This window comes from Rhinolophus hipposideros, assembly GCF_964194185.1.
Source record: "Rhinolophus hipposideros genome assembly, chromosome: 9".
In the NCBI taxonomy this organism is placed as follows: Eukaryota; Metazoa; Chordata; class Mammalia; order Chiroptera; family Rhinolophidae; genus Rhinolophus; species Rhinolophus hipposideros.
Window position 1 is genome coordinate 34,125,957 of NC_138055.1, and position 23,117 is coordinate 34,149,073.

The 23,117-nt window shown below is 34.9% G+C and overlaps 1 protein-coding gene across 2 annotated transcripts in view; it reads right to left on the minus strand.

The window, feature by feature from the left end:
- Positions 1 to 23,117, minus strand: part of ABCC9 (ATP binding cassette subfamily C member 9) — a 106,721-nt gene that overhangs the window by 41,952 nt on the left and 41,652 nt on the right. For both annotated transcript variants that reach the window (XM_081061438.1, XM_081061439.1), the window contains exons 17-25: positions 18,953 to 19,060; positions 12,730 to 12,802; positions 11,694 to 11,799; positions 9,144 to 9,182; positions 7,622 to 7,723; positions 5,840 to 5,924; positions 4,266 to 4,346; positions 3,193 to 3,330; positions 2,922 to 3,047 (exon numbers count right to left, since the gene is read on the minus strand). In XM_081061438.1, the coding sequence (XP_080917564.1) occupies positions 2,922 to 3,047; positions 3,193 to 3,330; positions 4,266 to 4,346; positions 5,840 to 5,924; positions 7,622 to 7,723; positions 9,144 to 9,182; positions 11,694 to 11,799; positions 12,730 to 12,802; positions 18,953 to 19,060 (858 nt within the window). The remainder of the gene's footprint in view (positions 1 to 2,921; positions 3,048 to 3,192; positions 3,331 to 4,265; positions 4,347 to 5,839; positions 5,925 to 7,621; positions 7,724 to 9,143; positions 9,183 to 11,693; positions 11,800 to 12,729; positions 12,803 to 18,952; positions 19,061 to 23,117) is intronic.

Below are 23,117 nucleotides of genomic sequence, written 5' to 3' on the forward strand. Positions count from 1 at the left end.
TGGCACATGCCTGAGGTTTGTAGGAAGTGCTTCAGAGCTAAGAGGTGCAGAACAGAAAGAAGACTGAAAGAGTACTAAGGATACGATGAAGCTGCAGGGGAGGGGAGAACACAACTCCCCCCGCCATAAAGTGGAGTTCACCACTGACACTTGTTTAATTTTACATCACTTTCTCCTTGTAATTTCTCTGACTAAAGATTTATTTATATTAACAAATATATTCCTTTAAAATACATGTAGTTCTAAACTTGTTGAAGCACTATAACAGTTATCCACTATTATGCATTATTAAATCAGAATGAGTTTCCTTGGCATCTCACTAAGCTGGCTGCACAAAAGACAGGGACTTCAATAGAAATTGAAAGAACAGAGGTAATTTTAAGCAAATGGAAAATGAGGGTACTTAGGTGTCTAGTAGTTTAGGGAAAAGACCTAGGAGGGAGACATATGCAGAAAGACAAAGGAAAGGTGCCAAAAACAAACTACAAATTTTTAAGCGTTGCTCCAGACTTGTCCTGTGCTCAAGAAAAGCATTTTGTTTTCTCCACTCTGTTTCCAACACCCCTGCCCCCCAACCCCCCCTACCCCGCCTCCAAACTGGAGCAGCATTATGTTACATTATAAGTTAAATCAGTTTCTGCGGGACATTCTGGAGAAGTAACCATATCCTTTTTCTGTGGGGAAATGAATTCTGAGTTCCAAACAATAGACCCACAAGCTTTTGGAATCTATGGTAATTTGAAGGTTTCCTGTATATGCTGGTACAAAAAAAAAATGCAGTTTGTTACACCAATGAACTAATAAACCTTTGAAGTGATCAGTCTCTAGGCAGTGATTTTGGTTTGGGGTTTATTTATTTATTTAGGCTCATATAACATGTGTGATTCAGGAGACTTGCTATTCTAGAAGGCTCTATTGCTTCCAGATTTTTGGTTAAACACGAGTAAAAGTGAAAATGTCTCCAAAATAGTATTTTTTTTCAGAAAAAACTTCACATCAGCTTTTAATTTTGCCTAATGATATGAAAACATTTGTACATGAGATTTGGTAAACACACAATTAAAGAGCACCCGATCCTTTGGGGATAGTATAATGAAATAACATGAACCTGCACATTGAAAAATAGGAGATTTGGGTCTTGTTCAACCTCTATGTTGTGTGAGCAAAAGATGCAACATCTCGTAGACATTTAAAAACAAAATCCTTAAAATCATTTTTCTTATAAGTAAATACTCATATTAGGCTCACATCAGGTTAAATATTTTAAATTGTGTTGACATTTGGATTAAGTAAATATAGATTGAGTTTCATTTATCCAATAAATATTTATTGAATGCCTGTTATGGGTCAGTTCAAGTTGAGGACTGGGGGGTGGGGAAGGAAATATCAAATGATGCTAGTTTGTTTTGCTTAATAACATGACGATAATGGTCGATGCCATCCAAGGTAGAATTTTTAATAATATTTAAATCAGCTGAAAGGTTATCTCTTTCTCCTTCTTAGAGTTTTCATTACTATCATTTTAACACATTCCTTTCTGTTTACCCCTTAACCCTTAATCTAACAGTTCTGTCTAAAGCTCTGTGACAGAATGTTTTGTGGGTCCTTTAGTTTCTTTCACCTTCTTTCTCTGCTTGCTTGATCTGTTCTAGCTCTGGACAGCCTTTCTCAGTCTTGGCACTATGGCCACTTTGGGCCAGATAAGTGCTTGTTATTCGGGCTGCCCTATGCATTGTAGGATGTTTAACAGCATCCCTGTCTCCTACTCATTAGAAGCCAGTACCACCTACTCCCTAGTCATGACATTCATAAATGTCTCTAGATCTTGCCAAGTGTCCCCTAGATGGCAAAATTGACCTTAGTTGAGAACAGTGCTCTAGGCAAACACCTGATCCTGCCACATAAATTAAATAAGAAGTTGTTGCTATAAACACTTCCCCAAAGTGTTCTAGTGGTCTCATCCCCACAATGTGACTCTCCTTGGCTTCAGATGAATTCAGATGCTTGTCCTCCCCTAGGTGGCAGTACCCTCCCTTCACCCCCAGGTGAGGAGTCTGGGCAGCTTTATGGTTCATTCTGGATTCTATTGGCCACTGTTCCACCTCATAACTGGATTTACCCTGTCCACACTCCTCAGCTGATTTAGAACCCTGTAATGTATCTTTAATTATAGAACTATGCTACCTCTAGTAATCTAAATACAAATTAATGAACTTTCTTCCTGGCTTGCTTAATAGTGATACTTAGTGGCATTAGTATAAAATCAAGCCAACAGCTCTTGCTCTCTCTCGTTCTCTCTTTCTCTCTCTCTCGCTCTGATTTCTGGGGCTTTGTGAGAATTAAATGAGATTGTGTAAAAAATGCTTTGTGGGTCTTAAAAGTATACAAATGGAAAATTTCATTGTATTTCTTTCTGATCACCTTCTTTCCCCCTTAACTCTATCCCATACATGTTTTACAACTTCACCCACAGATCTTCTATTTTTCAAAATTATCTTGGATTTTGTTTTGCCCATGAGCCTCCTCCATTTGCAGGTGTTGAATGAAAATATTTTCACAGTGCAGATGAGAAAAAATAAGATATAGAACAGGAAAATAAGACTAAGGATACACCTTGCTTCAGCAAGTAGTCTGTTTAAGTTTTAAGCATACATATAATTGCAATATAGTTCAAATTCAAATTAAAATCTTCTAAAAATCGGACAATATTTCATCCAAAAGACATCACTGAAACTTTACAGTTTCAAAGTAGCCTATTTGTTAATGATGTATAAACATACAATTGCTTTGGATTTTAAATAAAGACCATTATCACCTATTAAATTTAAATACTTCTTCACAATTTTTTTTTTGTAATTATATAGTATATTTCTGACTCTTCTTAACTGGACTCTGAACTCCTCTAAACAATGAGCAATTACCTTTTCTAATTCTTGATCTTGCCGATTCATAAGTGTTTTCCAGTGTTCATAAAGCTCAACATCTTTGGTTTGAATGTCTTTCAAAGTCCCTTCTCTTAGTACACTTCCATCTTTCATGGCTATGATCTAAGGAAAGCACATATTAGCATTATTGTGACAAACACTCTTATTTGACCAAATGAATTACCTTTCACTCAGAAAGCATTTCTTAGTGTTATTTATTTATATGGCTATAATATACAAATTAATAAAACTTCTTCTAAGCTCTCACCCAGTCAGCATGTGTTAGATACTGTAATTTGTGAGTCACAAGCACGAGTGTCCTCTTGTCATCTTGGAGAAATTTCAAAATCCCTTCCTGCATTAAGTGATCACTCAAGTGAATGTCCAGGGCGGAGAATGGATCATCCTACGACCAATAAAATGGAGAGAAGGTGAAAATTTTCTATACTCTTTATGTAACTTAATTCCTCTAGAAAGTAGGAATATAAATAACAAAGGAAAAATTATCCCTCAAATCCAATTTATAAAAAAACAGATTTCATATAACTTTAAATTATCAGAAAAATTAAATTAAAATGAAGTTTTTATTTTCCCTGTCACCTTAAATTTTTTTAAAAAGTAAATAATATTCCAAGTGGTTTGAAGTCTTATATCTAGAATATTCAAGTTCAAAAACCAACACTTCTTGACAACCTTTAACAATAAACTAAAATAAAGAATGAAATAATAATTGGAATGGTTGAATTTTAGATACTAAAAACAGGCATAGACTCTGGGCCAAGATGGCGATATAGAAGGCTCCTGAATTTCCTACCACTGATGGAGCTTTTTTAAGACACGCACTCTAGACTCTGACCTTACAGATTATGATTCAATAGGTCTAGGGTGGCACTGAGATTTATATGGTTTTAGGAAACTTCACAGACAAATCTTATTCACAGCCTTAATTCCTCACCAATGGAATGGAGTACTAGGCTTACCTACCCCTATGTCTACCAGGAGTGTATTTTCCAGAACTTCTTTTTTTGCCAGCAAATATAAATGAGAAGACCTATAATCTTGTCCAGCACCACCCGCACTCCCACATTAATGATCCTCAGGGTTAAGAAACTCATATAACAACCATGTAGGCATCTCAGTCTCTTGGACATCAATCTGGATCCCCCAACTCTCAACCTTACATGTTGGTCGGATACTGTAAGGATTGGTTTCCTCTCTATATTCTCTATGATTTCACAAGTTAAGCCAGCTTTCCTTGAATTACTTGACTTGTCTCTTTAGAGAGTCACTGATCCAGAAGGAAAAATGAAGTAGAAATAAAAGTAAAGGACATATTCTTACCAAGAAGACAATGTTGGTATTTTGATAGAGAGCTCGTGCCACACAGATTCTTTGCCTCTGACCCCCACTCAGGTTAATGCCCTAGAGAGGAAGTATCCATAAATATTTACCTTTTCCATTAGTAAATGATCTCTTGGTAAAAAAAAAAAAAAAAAAAAATACCTTTAAATACAAACTTCTCTAAAAAATCTTAAAAATAATGGTAATTTACTAATTAAACTGTGATAACATTGATAAGATAAAATGAAAACTATCTATTGGTCAGTACTTGAATTATATGAAGGAATTTTTGACTGATAATATTAATCCTTCTTTCACTCTGATAGAGAACTCTGTTGTACAAAAGCATTTATAATCAAAACTCTTGGTGAATACTGAAGACTGAAAGTAATTCCAAATTTCTTCTCGTTTTGTGAATTGTGTCTGTGGTGTACTTATTGAATACCTCTTAAATTTGCTATTACAAGTTTTGTTCAACAATATGCTTTTATAATCAAGTGTGAATTATATTTTTAAAACTAGTACAATAAGTCCTCATTTAACGTCGCCGTCATCATTCTTGGAACTGCAGTGAGACAACATATTACGAAATCAATTTTATCACAGGATACTTGATACAAACAAAAGTTAAGTTCCTATGGTATCTCAACTTTATAACAAAATGACATTGAATGAAGCAACATTATTCCAGGACCTGTTGTATTTATTGAGCACTTAGCATGTGTCAGAATTGTGTGAATGGTTTTACATTCCTCATTTCTTTCATCCTCATAGCAATTCTAACATTTAGGTACTGTTATCCTTATTTTACACATGTAGAAACTGAGATTCTGAGAAGTTCATGCTCTTGAACACTATATACTCGTATACTATGCAGCAATAAAGAATAGTCATTAAAAATGCAGACTAGAGAATCAGACTAACTCCAGCTGTACCACAAACTGTGATTGGACAAATCTCTTAACCTCTCTCAGCCTTCATTTTCTCAGCTTCAACACACAGATAATAATAACACCCATATATCAGATTTCTAGTGAAATGTAGATAATACATATAAAACCTTTAGCCCAATACTTGACACCAATAAGGGATTAAATTTTTGGCAACACTGTTGTAAAGATTAAAGACAGGTACAAATATTTTTCAGTTGGGCACAATGGTAGAACACCAATGAAAACCATGTTTACGCAAAGAAAACAAGAACACTTGGACAAGAATAAATCGATGTTGACAAGAGTGGAAGAAATTGTCGGAGGCAATCTCAATTTCCAAATAAATTCAAAATAAATTCTATGCAAGCAAAAATATATTTGATCAAAGGCAGTGACTACTTTATTTTCCTTGAGAACTCTCGAGTGGCCAGCACAATGTTAAGCATATGGTGATTACTCAACAAACACTTAAGGGAGAGTGGCATCAAAGAGCTCCTCTGTTCCTGTTTCTGGAACTTGTCATTAGGACAACACACACATCCTAAACTCTCGGATTTTATTATGCTTCATTAAAGGATAAAGACAACCAGGAGACTTTTCTAGATTGTTGTTCAGCATTTAGTTAAACTAGCCATAGCTCACCCTCTCTCCAATTTCAGTTTGGTCTCCAAATGGTAGTAAGTCAATATCTGGCTGAAGAGAACAGGCATCTGTGACAGCTTTATACCTTTAGGAGAAATGATTTTAAGTTTTTAGAACACTATTGATATCCTGCTCATAAACTACATCCCAGGTGCAATATCTTGGAAGCTGAAGTACAACATTTATTGAGCAATTGTACATATTAACCTCTACATTAGGTTTGTAGATACAGAGAAAAATAGGTACAGGTTCCTACTCTTACAAAGCTGGTAAAGGAAGCACAAGACTGATACAGAAATATACAATCAAAATGTTAGGTGCTGTAGCAGAAGTAGGTACAAAGTGCTCCTAGAATAAGTAGGAAAAAGTGACTGACCACTCTGAGAAGTGAGTAACATCTTTGCAGAGGAAAACAATATGTAAATTGCATCCAGAAAGATGAGTCATAATTTGCCAGGAAGAAAATGAGGGAAAGACAGCTTTAAAAAACTGCACGAAAGTGGAAGCATTCATGGTACATATGAGGGACAACCGGAGGTTTGCCAGGACTAATGTGCAGGTTGTATGCAGGTGGGTGTCTCTGCATACTACCTTACATGCTGAAGGGAGAAGTGGAAGATGACAAGGACTGGCAGAACTCAAGCTGATCTAAGGCTGAGACTGGACATCAGATGGATTGGTAGTATAGAGAAGTGTAGAGATTGAAAGTGCTGGGAAAAATATCGATGGTTTCATTTTCTCAATCACCTCGTCTTAAAATATTCAGGGCATTCTTGATTCTTCCCCTTCTCCCTGCTCTTATTCATCCATTATTATGCTAGAGTGATTTTCTGTCAACCACCTCTTCTTTTCCTACAGTCACCCCTCAGAGGTAGGCAACAAACAGTGCATGCATGGATAATGATTCCAACAAACTTCTAAATATCTCCTTGCTCCTAATTCAGATTGATCCAATATATATCTGTCATTATACTGCCCGGTTGAACATCACATTTACCTTATTATCTGTCTAAAACGTGCTTCCTTAGAATACACACAATTATGTCTAATCAGCGTTAAGGCCCTCCACTACTCTGTCTCAGCCTTCCTTTACAATTTAGTTTCCCACTGCCTACATCCCCAAATCCCTTTCTGTCTGGTTTGTTTGTTCCCAGGCCCAAATGACAACCTGTCATTTAGGTTCTTCCTCCCACACTGTTTCCTGTTCTTGTCCCCTTCCTCATGTCTCTCCCCTGACCTAATTCCCCTTAATTTTCAAGACCCAGTGTAGGGTCTTAAGACCTACCCTGATGAAGGTGGTTTAAAGAAAGGGTCATACATTTGTACATTCATTCCAGTGATATTTACAAGATGGGTGAAAGATGGTATATTCTGGCTTCTCCCAGTCACTAGACCCCTCAGAGCCCAGTTTTCCTCTTCTTTCCAGAGTTAACCATTCTTCTGCTTCTTACTGGGGGTTTTCCTTCTGCTTACCAGTAATCTCAGCAGTACCATCACCCGCAGCCCTCCCCACCCCCCACACACACATACACGCCAACTTCATTTTCGGCTGTTTAGTTCTGGTGTACAACTTGTTCTCAGTAAGTGTACAGAATGGGTTTAAACTTCCAATGAGGCTTCTCTTAAAAAAGTTGAATCAAAAGACCTGAAGATGAGCATGGAAGTAGGGTAAGCAGGGAGGGAAAGAATTCCCAATGTAAAGATTCCAGATACCATAGACCATTCTAAAGGATTAGAAATAGTTGCTCACTTTAGCTCTAAATTTTATACATTCAAAATTACCTCTGCTTGTTGAAAGGACTTCCAAAGGTAATATTTTCTTCTACTGTAGCATTTAATAGCCAAGGCTTTTGAGCTGCATAAGCCACAGAATACCTACTCCTACTGTAAAATGGCAAAGAAAAACAAAACATCAAAATTATGCAAGGGTGCTATGCTATATAGTGTATTTTAGTATAATTAAGTAAAATAAAGTCGACAAAATGTCCCAAAGACAGAAATGGAAAACTTCCAAAAGAGAACATGTTAACAACCAGCAACCTTATTAATTAATGTTTAACTATACCACCTAAGTTAAAGAGATTAGAATGCAATCAAAATGTCACACAATGTGCAAAATTTGACTTTGCTATACTAAAGAAATGTTTTAAGGTAGAAACCATAACTGAAATTTTATTTTCTAAAATGAGTATAATTTTAAAAATAAAGATGAATAACAATTCACTCTGATAGCCACAGATATTTTACTTTACATAACTATGAATTTTCTATGCAGACCTTAAAAAAAGATGTGAATTGATACTATAATTGCAATATGTGTTGTGGCTTAACCAAATCAACATATTTTAAGGTAATAGATAATATATAAATATTTCAAAACAAAGAATAATATCTTGAGGAGTCCATTATAACATTGAAATAAGTACAAAACTAAAAACTACGTATTTCAATATATGTTGAAATACGTAGTTTTTAGTTTTGTACTTATTTCACTAAAATGATAAACCTTTGCCCTATTTTTTGGCTTTCAAATTCTACCAGGTATCTATATATGAGATTTTAATTTGCAATGATTGGGAAAATGCATGTGAGCTAAAAGAAAGACAAAGAAGATGATGGGATTGGGACAGGGAAGGGGTCAGCTTAAAAACCATACTTCCAGTTAGTTCATTGCCTTTAAGTACTAATTAAGGAATTAAGGTTAAAAGAGAGTAAGATTAAGAAAAAGAATAGTTAGAAATGCTCAGTGATCATCCTGAAACATTATGTCTGGGAGTTTAGAAAACATGATTAATATATAGTATGGTAGTAGTCTCTTATATCACCATATGTACAGTAAAACAGTGGTTCCCAACTTATGACATCTGCTTCCCCTCCCTCCAAGTCTTTTAAATATTTTTTTCTTTTTTAAACACTTGAAGCACTTGGCTCTCCATCTCTACCTTATTCACAAATTCCATCACAGTTTAACTCATAAACAATATACATATCAATTCTTCCATTTTTATTTTGTGAAATCCCAAACCCCGTTTGCTAGATTGAGTTTCAGCCAAAGTTGAGACATATGTGACTCACTGAGAGGAAAACAGTTGACACATGGGCTATATTGTTTGGCAATTTAATTATTTTAGCAGCCTACAAGGGTTGGGAACCGCTGCAGTTGGAAATATACTAGCTCATTTTAATAAATAACTTTATACATAATAACATGAATAAAATGACTAGTAGTAAGAGACTGAGTATCAAGTAAAGTCTGAAGAAGGAAGTTATTCTTATTAAATGCAGATTAAAATAGAAATAATACCTTCTGGTTGCTTCAAAAGAAGGGTCAGATTCATTTACACTGCAAGTATGGCAAACAATGTTCATTAATTATGAAATGTAAATATAAAATGACTGCATATATCAGGTCAGAGATAAAATAAACATTGGACATACTAAATAGCTACACTTCCCAAATGGTTTCAATATTAATTTAAAAGACGAATCAGATGTATTCTTCTTTTATGTCTTCATTATGTAGGGAATAATTACTTAGTAAGATTTCAAAAGATAGCACTGTTTGTTCTCTTCCTTTTTTTTTTTTTTTTGGTTATTAGTTTCAGGTGTTATTTGTTTCAATGTAATAGTTAGACATTTACACCCCTCACAAAGTGATAACCCCAAATCTACTACCCCTCTGACATCATATATAGCTGTTACAATATCATTGACTATATTCCCTATGCTGTACTCCACATCCCATGACATATGTGTATATATATATACATAATTATAGTTGACATTCAATATTATTCATTTTCAGCTTTATTATCCATTGCTGAATAACTTCAGCAATATTATTCAAGTGTTTAGCACAGTGGTTGGGCCTCTACACAGTCTATGAAGTGATCTCCCTGATAAGTCCAGTGTTTATTCTCTTGCATACAAAATTTGAGTTCATACAATGACCTGGGTTCTAGCCCGAATTCTGCTCCAATTAGCTGTATAAATCTAGGTCACCTCTTTAGAATAGTTTCCTAGTCTGTATAAGGTTTCAATATCTCCAAGGGCCTCCCTACCTTTAAAATTCAAATTTAATTTACTTAAATTCCTAATTAGCTACCCTAAGGTATGAGAGGAAGAAATTCTTTTGGGGCTCTAAACTTGAAAGGTTTAGCCACAGCCTGGCCCTTAAGGAACTGGCTAGAAAGACAGACATTCACAATAGATCAAACTGCAACATTTGGGTATAATAAATTACTGATTGATATGATTTTTGTAAAAAGAGGTATTTGACTAATTATATTTAGTTATATTTATATATAGAAAAAATCACCTGAAGACCTATTCATTTTATTTTTCTGCACTTTAATAATTCAATTGAATTGCATCATTTTGAAACAATAGAACTGATTGTGGCTGTACATGTCACACAGTATAATTTAATCCAGGAAGACCTGCTTCTCAAAACCTACAGTCATCCAAAATGGCAAGCGATAGTGGCAGGGCAAACACTGCCTGGTGTTTGATCTTAGTGATCAACAGGAATGTGTCATAAAGCAAACTGCAAGCAACAATTATTTATCAAGCTCTCTGCTGGATAGTCATGGGATAGTTTCATGTCGTCTATCTGTTAAATTTGCCCAACAGGAATAAAATGTACACTCCACATTTGTCAGCTTCGTTCTTTTGCCAACGATACTAAAAATAGGATTGATAGTTCTATCATTTCCATTTTGAATTTCACATCCAAGCACTTCCTTCTCTTAATTGGAGTTTAAATTAGAATCGTTCTTAAAGTGACCTTAAAGAGTCTTTACTCATTCTTGAGAGATGCCTGTGTGTTTGTAAACAGCAGACTAAGCCACAATAGAATTCACAATGGTAAGCACGAAATGATACTAAACATCTGTAGGTCTAGAGCAAGGTTTGCCAGCCTTGGCACAACTGACATTTGGGGCCAGATAATTCCTTGTTGTGAGGGGGTTGAGGCTGTCCTGTGCATTGCAGTCTGTTTAGCATTATCCCTGGCCTCTAGCAACTAGATCAGTAGCAGTCTAATTCCCCTTTGTGACAATCGGAAACGTCTCCGGACATTGTTTAACGTCCCCTAAATTACACCTGGTTGAGAATAACTGGTCTACAGTCCAATTTCTTAGATAAGCTATAACTAATTTTTTCTAAAACTGCTTATGGGGAGTCTACTAGGTAAATAATATTATGGTTTTGAGTCACTTTATTACTGCCATGTGCTTTGAAGATTCCTAGTCAACCATTCAATTATCCAGAAGAAGATCCATGCTAGAAATCTCCTTTTCCATGTATTTAGGATTACACAACACAGTAGTCTGACCTATCCATGTTTCTAACTAGACACTCCTAGTGTCTAGTTGAAATTGGGTATAAAGAGAAATGGCTGAGTTCTCAGCCCATTATAAAGATTCTAGAAAAGATTATTTGATATTATTTGATAGAACCACTAAGGCTCTGTTTGCATTTGTTCAAATTTTCCATAAATTATTTTATTACCAGATGAATTTTTAAATTATTTCTTTGAGTGTTATCCATTTAACATAAAAAATCTAGCTTTATAATCTCAATCTTACTTTCATCTCAGCAACATACTAGTTTATACTATTATAAACCTCCATAAAAAATTGCTTTGTAATTCTTAGTTTATGACATTTAAGGTTTCCACTAATTTAAATAAATAAATAAATAAATAAATAAATAAATAAATAAATAAATGCTGTGTTTATTTCTAAGTGGGTCCTCAGACTCTTAACATGGGAATCTATTGCTCTAATTTCTTCCCTTGGAAGAGCATCACATGTGTGACAGAGCAATATAAATAAATTAAAATTACACATACTTGCTCCAGTGAACTTTTCCTTCCAGTGTCTGCATCTCACCGAGGATGGCAAGGAGAAGAGAGGACTTCCCGCATCCCACCTGGCCCACAATCATGGTTAACTGACCTAGAGAAAGGCACAAAGGTTAGTAATAGAATGAGATGAAATTCTCTTACTAAAATAAAAACAAAACACATTTAGAAAAGGCTGATGTTTCACAAAACTGGTTTCACCAAAACTGGTCTCCAGAAATAAGGTATTCTAAACAGCCTTTCTTTAAGTTGTTTTTGTTTGTGTTTGTTTGGTTGGGTTTTTTTTAAATGAAAAGATATAAGCTTTTACTTTTTTTTTTTCAAACTATGAGACCAACTGACATTGGTGAACAGAGCAAGAAAGAATTGCCTAAATCACCTAGATTAGTTTTAACTTTATTATTTAATATATTCGGGAGAAAAAGGGAGTTTTGACTAAAATTGATAATTGGGATAAAAGTGATTTGGGCTGTTACTATGATGTCTTCTCCAATCTCTTACTTTGATTTGCATGTATAATAGAAAAATCCCAAGCCACTGACCATCAGGCGAGGTCAAAAAAATATTTCTATTCAATTATCCAGACGTTTAAAATAAAAATCACTAGGTATTTCAGCCTTAAATACCGTGAAAACCTATTTAAGACTGTCATCAGTCTTCCTCAGGGATAAAAACATAATTTTCTCTTCTACTCTTTCTTTAAATCCTTTCTCAAACAAAATGAGAAATCAACTACCCCATTATTTAAATGGTACAAATCAACACATGAACTGATGACAGTTAATTTGGGCAGCAAACAACATGTTCAAAGGTCTACATTCAGTAGTGAAAGATAAGTCTTATCATTTTCAGTCATTTCCACAGTGATATAGTGACTCATGAGTTCCACAGTGCAAATAAATAACTAGAAATAATGTTTATGTCTTCAAAAAGCCTTTTTTTGTTGTTGCTAAGCTCCATTATGTTAGAAATCCAAGGTTGTGATAATTAACCATTACAAAAATTAGTAACAAATGATTCTTACCTGTTGGTATTCGAATATCTATATTGGATAATGTAGCTAAACCACTGCCCCATGAAAAGTACCCATTTGTGACCTAGAAAATAAGAATACAAAAATTAAATTATAAAATTATGTAAATGTGTTAGAGAATAATTCCAATTAAAATAAAATTTCTTTTTAAAGCACTGAAAGACTTTCAATACAAGGTAGAACACACATTGGTGAAATTCTAATTTAGAGTTATAGCTATTTAAGAGGTATAAATGAAAAAAAGAGATTAAAAGTAAAGGAGGGTTTTTGAATTAGTGATATTATGAAGAATGCTAAAAATTACAATATTCTATGAAAATTTGGGATTATCGGGACATTTACATGTGAACATTCCTTTTTTAATTAAAGTTTATTGGGGTGACAATGTTTAGTGAAGTTATATAGGTTTCAAATGTACAATTCTGAATTACATTATCTATATATCACATTGTGTGTTCACCACCCAGAGTCATGTGAACATTCTTAAAAAGTTATCATCCCAAATATTTTCCAATGTAACCCCTACATTGATTATTTTCTCCCTGCTAGGCAATTCCTAGAATCCTGGTGATGCAAAGTAAAAAACAGAAATAACTACAAATTATTCCAACCAAATGATTCTGTTAGCTGAGGAGGAAGGTTTTGTAATAAATGAGTTTCTTGACTGTATGGATTCATTGCTATTCATTGAACTTAAAGAATAAAGGCAGAAGAAATGAAGCACAGAAATGAGGCAACATTGCTAGGTGGTATGAACCTCAATAACCAGCAAAGATCACAAGATCTTAGAATCATCCAAAGCAATATATTTGTTTTAAAAGACTTCAAGTGGACTTGGTAGATTTAGTAGTTAAAAAATGGGAAATAAAAGAGGTATAACGCAACCCAAAGATTGGGACGGTAAATGGAGACAGATAAAAGGAGGGAAGGTGCCAGAAAAATTAAAGGAAATTAAAGTAAGGATACACCTTGTTCAAAAATTAATATTTTGTTTCAAAACCACAAATGATAAAATTTCTAAGCACATTATGGCTTAGGAATTTTGCAGACTAAAATGGTGATTCCTGAGTTATAGCTAAATATATCCCTTAAAAGCTCTTGATAAAATGAACAACTTAAAGATTTTAAAAAGTATCTTGAAAAGGCTGGATTGTGTTTTCCCCAGTATATAGCTTATAAAATGTTTTCTCTAGCTTATAAAATATGTGTCATTTTTAATATCCATCACATCAATATGCATAAAATTAGTCCTGGAAAGAGGGTGGCATGTAAGGGCTGAATTATGGATTCAAATTATGGATTCAAATTATGGATTACAAATATTTGTTGAGCACCCAGTCTGTGTGAGGCACCTAGTTGGGATTGATGTAGGCTACAAAGAAGGTATAATGCACCCTCCCTGCTCCCATGGAGCTTGCAATCACATGAATAAATGATAGACATAAGTACATTACAAGACAGTGTGGATTAAGTAATAAGCAGAGGGAACAGACAGTAAGTGTAAGAGCAGTTCAGAAAGAAAATCATTTATGTCTGAAATGGGTGAAAAAAAACAAAACTTTTAGGAAAAGGAGGTCTTTTAACTAGTTTTGGAGAAAAATATTGAATTTCAGTGAAGGCATTGCTGGATAAAGAACTGCATTAAGAATAAGTGCAGGATCAGAAAACCATGAATCATGCTGTGGAAATAATAATGAATAGAGGTGGCTTGGATAGGGGTTAAGATACTGTGGCTACATGACATTTAATGCTCAAAGAAATTATACGGCCTCAGAGACTAAGGATCTCTTTTTCTCTAAGACAGTAAACAAGGAGACTAAAAGAAGTGCAAATATAGATGGATTTGGAAGAGAGCCAGCATGGAACTGAGAGAGGCCCTACGTGACAACCTTTATGTTTTCAGCGAATTGGTGTGAAGGTTACTTGCAGAAAGAGCAGGCAAAAGGAGAGATAGAAGGAGGTGAAAAGAGAGTGATGACAATTGAAGAACTACTGTAAGTTATGGAAACTAATGCTGATGATAAACATGCAAAAGAGTTGCCAAGAACTACTGAGGGTCAGTTGAGGTTGGAGATAATAAATCTGTGGCTCCACCAACTTGTACCATTGTTATCATTTTCTCCATAGTCCTCAGAAGACTGATTATAGGAGTATAGAAGGCATGCAGTTGGATTGTTTACAGAAAGGTGCTAACGGACTAGGAGAAAAGGATGGGGCTCAAGTTACTGGAGATTTCAATGGAGTAAAAAAACAGTAACAGCGAAGGTGAAGGCCTGAGAGAGCTGGAGGGTAGGATATGATGTAAGTGACTGGTACTACACAGTATGATCTCACTGACATATGGTATATAAACCAAAAACAACAAAAGAACAAGACAAACAAATGAGAAAGAAAAACTCATAGACACAGACAATAGTTTAGCGGTTACCAGAGAGTAAGGGGGGTGGGGGTGGGAGATGAGGGTAAGGGGGACCAAATATATGGTGATGGAAGGAGAACTGACTCTGGGTGGTGAACACACAATGGGATTTATAGATGATGTAATACAGAATTGTACACCTGAAATCCATGTGATTTCGCTAACAATTGTCACCCCAATAAATAAAAATAATTAATTAATTAAAAAAAAGATTAAAAAAATAAAGATTTGAGAAGAGCATCAGTTCCAGGTGATGGACAAATATGAACACAAGTGAGGTTGTTGAAACGGAGTGATGGCAGATTAAGTGATTAAAGTGATGGTAGATGGGATACTAGATAGGCTCTGCACTTGGAAGTTTAAATCACATTTCATGTGTGGCACCGACTACCATAGAAAGATGGACTAGAAAATGGGTACCCAAAACTTGAATGAAGGTGAAGGAGTATACTAAAATATGAATCTTTACAAAGGTTCATTAAATGACAAGTACAAAAATGATCCTCCTAGCATGGTTTGTGATAGAGGGAGGATGGAGGCATATAGAGTGTTCGTTGATAGGGGGATAAGTGATGCCTACCGTGTTTCCCCGAAAATAAGACCTAGCTGGACCTTGCCCTAATGCGTCTTTTGGAGCAAAAATTAATATAAGACCCGGTCTTATTTTAATATAAGATTGGGTATATAATATAATATAATATAATATAATATAATATAATATAATATAATACCGGGTATAATACCGGGTACAATATAATATAATATAACATTATAATATAATATAATATAATATAATATAATATAATATAATATAATACTGGGTCTTATATTAATTTTTGCTCCAAATGATACATTAGAGTTGATGGTCTGACTAGGTCTTATTTTGGGAGAAACATGGTACAACAGAATACAGTAGTGGCAGATAGAAGGAGCAAACCATTATGATACACTTCAGTAAACTGAAAGCACATTGATGTTCCTATTGATGCTCGATAACATTACATATTTTACAGGAATAGTCATATGTTTAAGTACATATATCAAGCACACTAGAACTGGTACCAAAATGGTGAAAAGGATTGAGGGAATATAAGTAAGGATCAGAGATAAAGGGAAAGAATTAATTACAATGTAAAGGCAGGAACAAAAAGTCACTTATTGTATTATTCCATTGCTATGAAATATCCAGAGCAGGTAAATCCATGGAGACAGAAAGCAGATTGGTAATTGCCTAAGGCAAGAGAAAGGGGGGAAATGGGGAATGACTACTTAATGGATACGGGGTTTCTTCTAGGATGATAAAAAATGTTTTGCAGCAAGATAGAAGGGGTGATTGCACAACACTATGAATGTACTAAATACCATTGAATTATTCATTTTAAAAAGGATAATTTTATGCTATGTGAGTTTCACAATTAAAATGATTTTTTTTTAATTTAAAGGCATGGCCTTACACAGACCATTGTCTATTTTCCCCTGCTGAGAAAAAGTAAAAATGTTAAATAAAATATAGTTTGTGAGAAAGCTCAATAAAGAAAGGAGTAAGGAAATGCCAAGTCAAAGTATAAGGAAGAGTACAAATACAGAGATGGAAGCCCAAGAGAACCTAAACCTCCTTCTCCCAAAAGACCAAGAATAGCAGAAAACAGCAAGGTGTAAGAACTTGTCCTAAAAGAAGTTCATGTTTATTACAAAGTGATAATGTTAATAACAGTGGAACATTAGATAAATACATCAGAGAAAAATAAATAAAGATCAGCAATCAATACAGAAATACAAAGATCCCTGATGTGTTACTGAGATGACACTAAAGGTCAGTGGGGACACTGATCGATATGCAAGGCTGGGACAACTAGAAATCCCATAAAAAACTAAATCAGACCTTACTGACTTACTACCAAATGTAGCAAAATTACTACCAATAAATTCACTGCAGCTAAATTTATAACTAAAATATTGATTTACTGAGATCTATACTAATGACATCCTCATTTCATTTCAAACACAAAAAGTAATTCAAGGTTAATTAAAGAACTAAAAATGAAAAGGGTAGCTTCTAAGATTTTAGGAGCTAATATTGAATATCTTCATGACCTCCAGCAGGAAAACTTTATTTAAATGAGACCAAAAAAAAAAAAAAGCATTAACCACAAAGGAAAAGTTATATAAACTAGACTACATCAAAGTTAAGAACTTCCAATACCATAAGGAGAGTAAAAAGCCAAGCTACGGAGTGAGGCAAAAAAATTGTAATATATATAACTGTCAAAGAAGTAGTACCCAGAATTTTCTTAAATAAGAGGGACAAATAACCTGGCAATTCACAAAAGAAGAAATCCAAACTCAAATGGCATGCCCTTCCCCCCAACACACAACACACACTTTAGCAATATATTGGAAGCAGTGATGAAGATGTGGAGCAACTGGATTTCTTGATCACTTTGGTTAAAATGTAAAGTGGCACAAACACTTTGGTAAATAGTTTGCCATCATCTTGGAAAGTTGAGGATGTACAGACCCTGTGACTCAGCAACTGTTCATGATAGCCCCAAACTGAAAAATAACAAAAGCCCATCAAAAGTAGGATGAATAAATAAATTCTGGGAATATATGAGATTTAGAAGCATAGAGGACCCTTTCTAGTATCTCTCATTACTGACTTTTTCATAGCACAGTAGTTCACACGCTACTTGTACTTTATAATTGCCTAGGAAACTACTAGAATTAATTTTTTAAATGGCATGCAGGTAATATATTATATACACATTTAAAACTTCCTAGGTGATTCTAATGTACAGCCAAGGTTAAGAATCACTATAGCCATTTAAAATTCATAGGTGACATATTTTATCCTCAAAACAATCACACTAAAATGGCATCCCCCCCTCAAGATGAGCAAATCACAGCTCAAAGAGGCAAAGTTATTTGCTCCAAAATCACACATCAAATTAATGGCACAGGTAGGGCTACCATTAGCTTCCTCCATGCACTAATACATTGGCTCCGATTGTAAGTGCTCATTGTGGGACAGGTATTGTGCCAAGCAGTAAGAAGAGAGAGAAGAACTAAATGTAGCCCTTGGCTCTACTACACACCCCACTGAGCCTCCCTCACTCTGCAATTGGTTGTGCAGTACAGGGAGATGGACAGTCTGGAGCAGCCAAAGCAGCTAGTTTCCTGGACTCTGGTGACTCCAAAGTCCAGAGGACTTTTACTGCTGCAGGCATCCTTTCCAGGCCCTGCACAGCACTTCCCCTTCCCCAGGGTTTATCACTACTATCAGTCCTCAGCCTAGGTTCCTCTGGTGGCCTGTTCTATGTAAGCACCCATGTCTGAAGAGAGTACACAGGGCTGAGTTTGAAATTAGAGCAAAGGCAGTATTGGGAACCTGGATGAATGCATGCAACACTGGTCTAAACCATTCCTGGTTAAAGACAATTATTATCTAATGTATTTCCTTAAAAATTAGATTTATAGTATTGGTGTTCTCCATAAATTTACTTGATAGATAAATGTAAGAGTCCAAGAGGAAATACAATGGATACGAGTTTCTAACACAGAAGAAAGTCTCATTCTCCAGCTATTGGAAACATGCTGCTAGAGCAAAATTGTAAATGGGAGGTGAGCAAGAACTGAGAATTATAAACTCATTAGAATATTTTTTTAATGTATAAGGATTAATGATCACTGTAAAGAGAATTTAAAGACATGGTTTAGCACACATTTGCTGAACTTCACCATAAAATAGTAACATAAATATTTCTATTCATGTGAGATTCCAGGAAGTAAAAGAACCTTTATTGCAATATCCTCTGTCTCTACAGGACGGAGATGTCGTGTTGATTGCTCATAGCTGTCCAGGTGATATCTTCCAGGCTGTTTCCTGTTTATAGTTTTCGGCTGCTACATTCCAAATGAAAAAGAACACAAGTTGATGCTTTATGAAAAAACTGAGGTTTTACTGAACTCATATTGCTACTTCTCCACTTGAATTCCAGGAAAAAGAAACAAGTAAAGTGAATTCCATATTTAAATTATTACAAAAGTTTCTCCCCATCAAAAGGCAAATGACAATGAAAAAATGCTAAGCTATAATTTTCAACCTAATTTACAAGCCTTTTAAGAAAAACGAAAATATAAAGATGTGATAATTTCAAATGATAGAAGTTAAAATGCCGAGCCCCAAACTAGGTTTTGGATATTTTTTCTCCAGCTGTCTGGATGAATATACACAGGCAATAAAAAACTGTATGTCATGTCAAAAGGCAAGCAGACTACCTCAGGTTAAACCTGAATCTACTTGTTAGGCCATTGGGTTTATAAACATTTTTCATCACCCGATGAATCATGAGGATTTCGAATCTCATACACTCACATAAATCAGATTGGGCTACACATCACCTGATCCATGGTGGAGGGAGCAAAAGCATAAAGGTCTAGAATTGCTTTTGCCCAAACATGTATACTGTTTCATAAATAGACCCACAAGCATTGTAAAATGATCAAGTCTTTCTCAAATGTCATAGCCTTGTTCCTAGTCAAAGGACTAAAGGATAATAAAGATGCCAGCTGAGGTTAGACAGTCTTCATATACTTAAAATGAATTTGTTAGGTCATAACTAGAAATTTTTATTCTCCAATTTTGAAACTAATTTCACACAGATACAGACAAATGGCTAAAGAAAAGGTAGAAAATTCAGCTCTGTAAACTAATACAGAAAAATTCATAAGCTCGAAATTTGTCCCAGAAAATGAGCAAGTATTTCAACATTTTTCTTACTTAAATACCTCATAGAGAGTCCAAAGGCTAAATTGTAATACACTTTAAAATGGCTAAATTACCTGTACAAGCAAAGGATTCTAGAATTTTGAAACTTTTTTGTGTGTGGGGGGTGGGGGGCTGGGATTATCGGTGTAGCTTTTTGAAAAATCCATTGAGTTCTACTAAGGGAATTAGGAATGTCCTCAAATTATCAGTACTTTAGTGCTGATACTGCTCTTTCTTCCAATTTCCACCAATTGGTGTATCAACAGAACATCAAACTATTAAATAGTATATTTCTAGGCTACATGCAAATAAACCCATAGATTAAAAAGCCACTGAGAAGAATTAGCGGTGGTTCTGTCACCCAGAAAGTGCTTAATGCATTTTAACTTAAAAAATAAAAAAGGGAGTGAGAGTGTTTATGAAATGTTAGTTTAGTTTTGTTTTCCTTCTCACAGTCCGCACAGATGACCATGGAAGTGCATTGCATGAGATGCTGTAGGAAGTCACTGTCTTTAAGCCAAGTATATTTCTCCACACAAGACAGGTCTGTACCTATACGTATATTCACTGTCTTCTAGAGTAATTCTATAGTAGTATTGTCCCCAGAGGTCCGAAAGGAATGACTTCACATTCTTCACAAAACGAAGGAGAGGGTGGGAGGAGGAGAAGTGTTGACAGAGATTTGAGCTGGAGTTCCACAGATGTAATTTGAAGAGACTTTGGCTCAAGCATGTCACTAACTCTCCATGGAAATTCTACAGCCAAAACCACTTAACTCTAAGCTTTTACAGAATACATAGCATCTTAAACGCTCTCAAGGAGAAGTTTCCATTAGAGTTATTTTCAAACACACAGCTTTTTTCACTCCATTTTTAAAAGTTTGTCGTTTGTGGTTTGGCCCATCAGCAGTGATGAATGACCTGAAAGACATCAGAAGTCCAGTCTGGTTTCAATAACCCTAAAGATATTGGATGCATTTGAGCAGGATTCTTTCCTCCTTCCAAAAATCTTTTCTCAGTTCAATTTTTCTTCTATGCCTCATCTCATACAAAAGATTCTTCAGATTTCCCTAACTCTACAAACTTGACTTCCTACATCCCCTTTCTTGAAGTCATCTCACTCTGCTCATCCCCACATCTCTGAAAGATGATCTAATAAGTTCTTTGCTAGTCTCTTATCATTCAAAGTGTGACACGGCTGATTCTAATTAAATGCTTGACTTTCCTGCTGCCTCAAAGTGTAGACACAATATGTGTTTTTGTCTTTGTGTCCATGTCCACACAATAGCAAATAAGCATTTTGAGGCAGTTACTCTAGACTGTAGAAGTATGGGTAGGCAGTTCCTTCTCAGACAAAATCACACCTGCTTAATAAATAACAACAGAGAGTAAAAAAATAACCCCTGAACAGCAGAAGAAAACAGCAGATGTAAATATAGCCGAGTGCGAGTCTTAGCTATCTTCAGTATTTTAGGTCATAATGTAAATGAAAATATAATATCATTGACTTCCTGATAAAGGCTTTCCAAGCCTCAATCAATTCCAGTCAGGAGATTGCATGTGCATTTTTGTTTGGTTACATAAATGGTAAATATATTCATATTTTTCTCGAATAGTAACATGAGTAACTAATATTAACTTATAACTTATACTAGAATAACATCTATTCTACTGTTATGAAGTATACATATTAATTTTAAAGGCTTTCTTCGGAATTTTTCAGACACACCTCTCAAAAGTCTAGTTCCATTGATTCAAATATTATCTAGTGGCCAATGATTCTATTTTTTTTTGAGATAACAAAAGTTTTAATAGTCGAAAAGGTGGTTGATACACGAAATATTTTCCATGTCACAAAGCAGTGAGTGATTCCTTAGATCTATAAACTCACTGCCATAAATTGGATGAAATTACAAACCCGCTCATCAGAAAATTGTACATGCAAGCAAAAGTTTACATAAAATTCTAGGAGATTCACAAATACCCCCAAATTTAAAGCCCCCAAAATAAGAACTCTGTAGGAAAATCATTCAGCAAGAGACCTAATAAACTTAGGGCCCAGACAGCCACTGCAATTCATGCTGGTTATCTAGAGAATGACTAATGATTCTTAAATTCACATCTCCAATGCTGATTTCTTTTCTTGGATGTATATAAATAAAGATGATATAGATTATATTATTTTATATATGTATAAAGATGACATAGATAGAGATAGAGATATTAGAGATATTATTTTATATATATAAAGATGATATATATTATATATATATAAAGATGAGATAGAGATAGAGATACAGAGATAGAGACAGAGATAGAGAGATAGAGATAGAGATATTATTATAGATATTATTATTTTATATATATAAAGATGATATATATTTTATATACATATAAAGATGATATAGAGATAGAGATACAGAGATAGAGACAGAGATAGAGATAGAGATAGAGAGATTATCTTGTGCAAAATATACCTCTTGATTCTACCTCAACACCAACTACCCATTCCTCAGCTTTCCTATTTTAGTTAGTGGCTCTACCATCTACCCAACAGTCAAGCCAATAACCTAAGATTCATCCTTGAGTCCTTTTTCTCCCTATTCTCTCCATCCAATTTATTAGCAAGTCTTCATCAGCTCAACCTAAATAATATATACTGAATTTGATCATTTCCTCACAATGCCCACTGCAACTGCTAATTCTAGCCACCATCATTCCTTACATCTGTTATAACAACTTCTTTACTGATATATCTGTTCTACTATTGTCCCCATTGACTATTCTCCACCCAACAGCCAAAGTCACCTTTTAAAAATATAACAAGTTATATCAGTGCCTACACTGAAACCATTCAATGGTTTTCTATTGCATGCCAATAAAATCCAAACTCTTTCTATATTAAATCCTTAATCCTCATTCTTACTTGTCCTTTCCCTTCTTTACCAGGCTTCAATCATAGTGCGCCTTTGTTTCTTGAATACACCAAATTAATTCCCACATCAGGGTCTTTGCATCTGCTCATTCTCTACCTAAAACGCTCTTTTCCCAGATCTTGGCAGAACAGGTACTTACTCTTCATCCAGGTCTCAGCTCAAATGCTGACTCTTGAAAGGGGCCTTCTGGGAAATGACCACCCTTCTTTGAGTAGCCCAGTTACTCTCTAATACCTTCTTGTATTTTCTTCCCACAG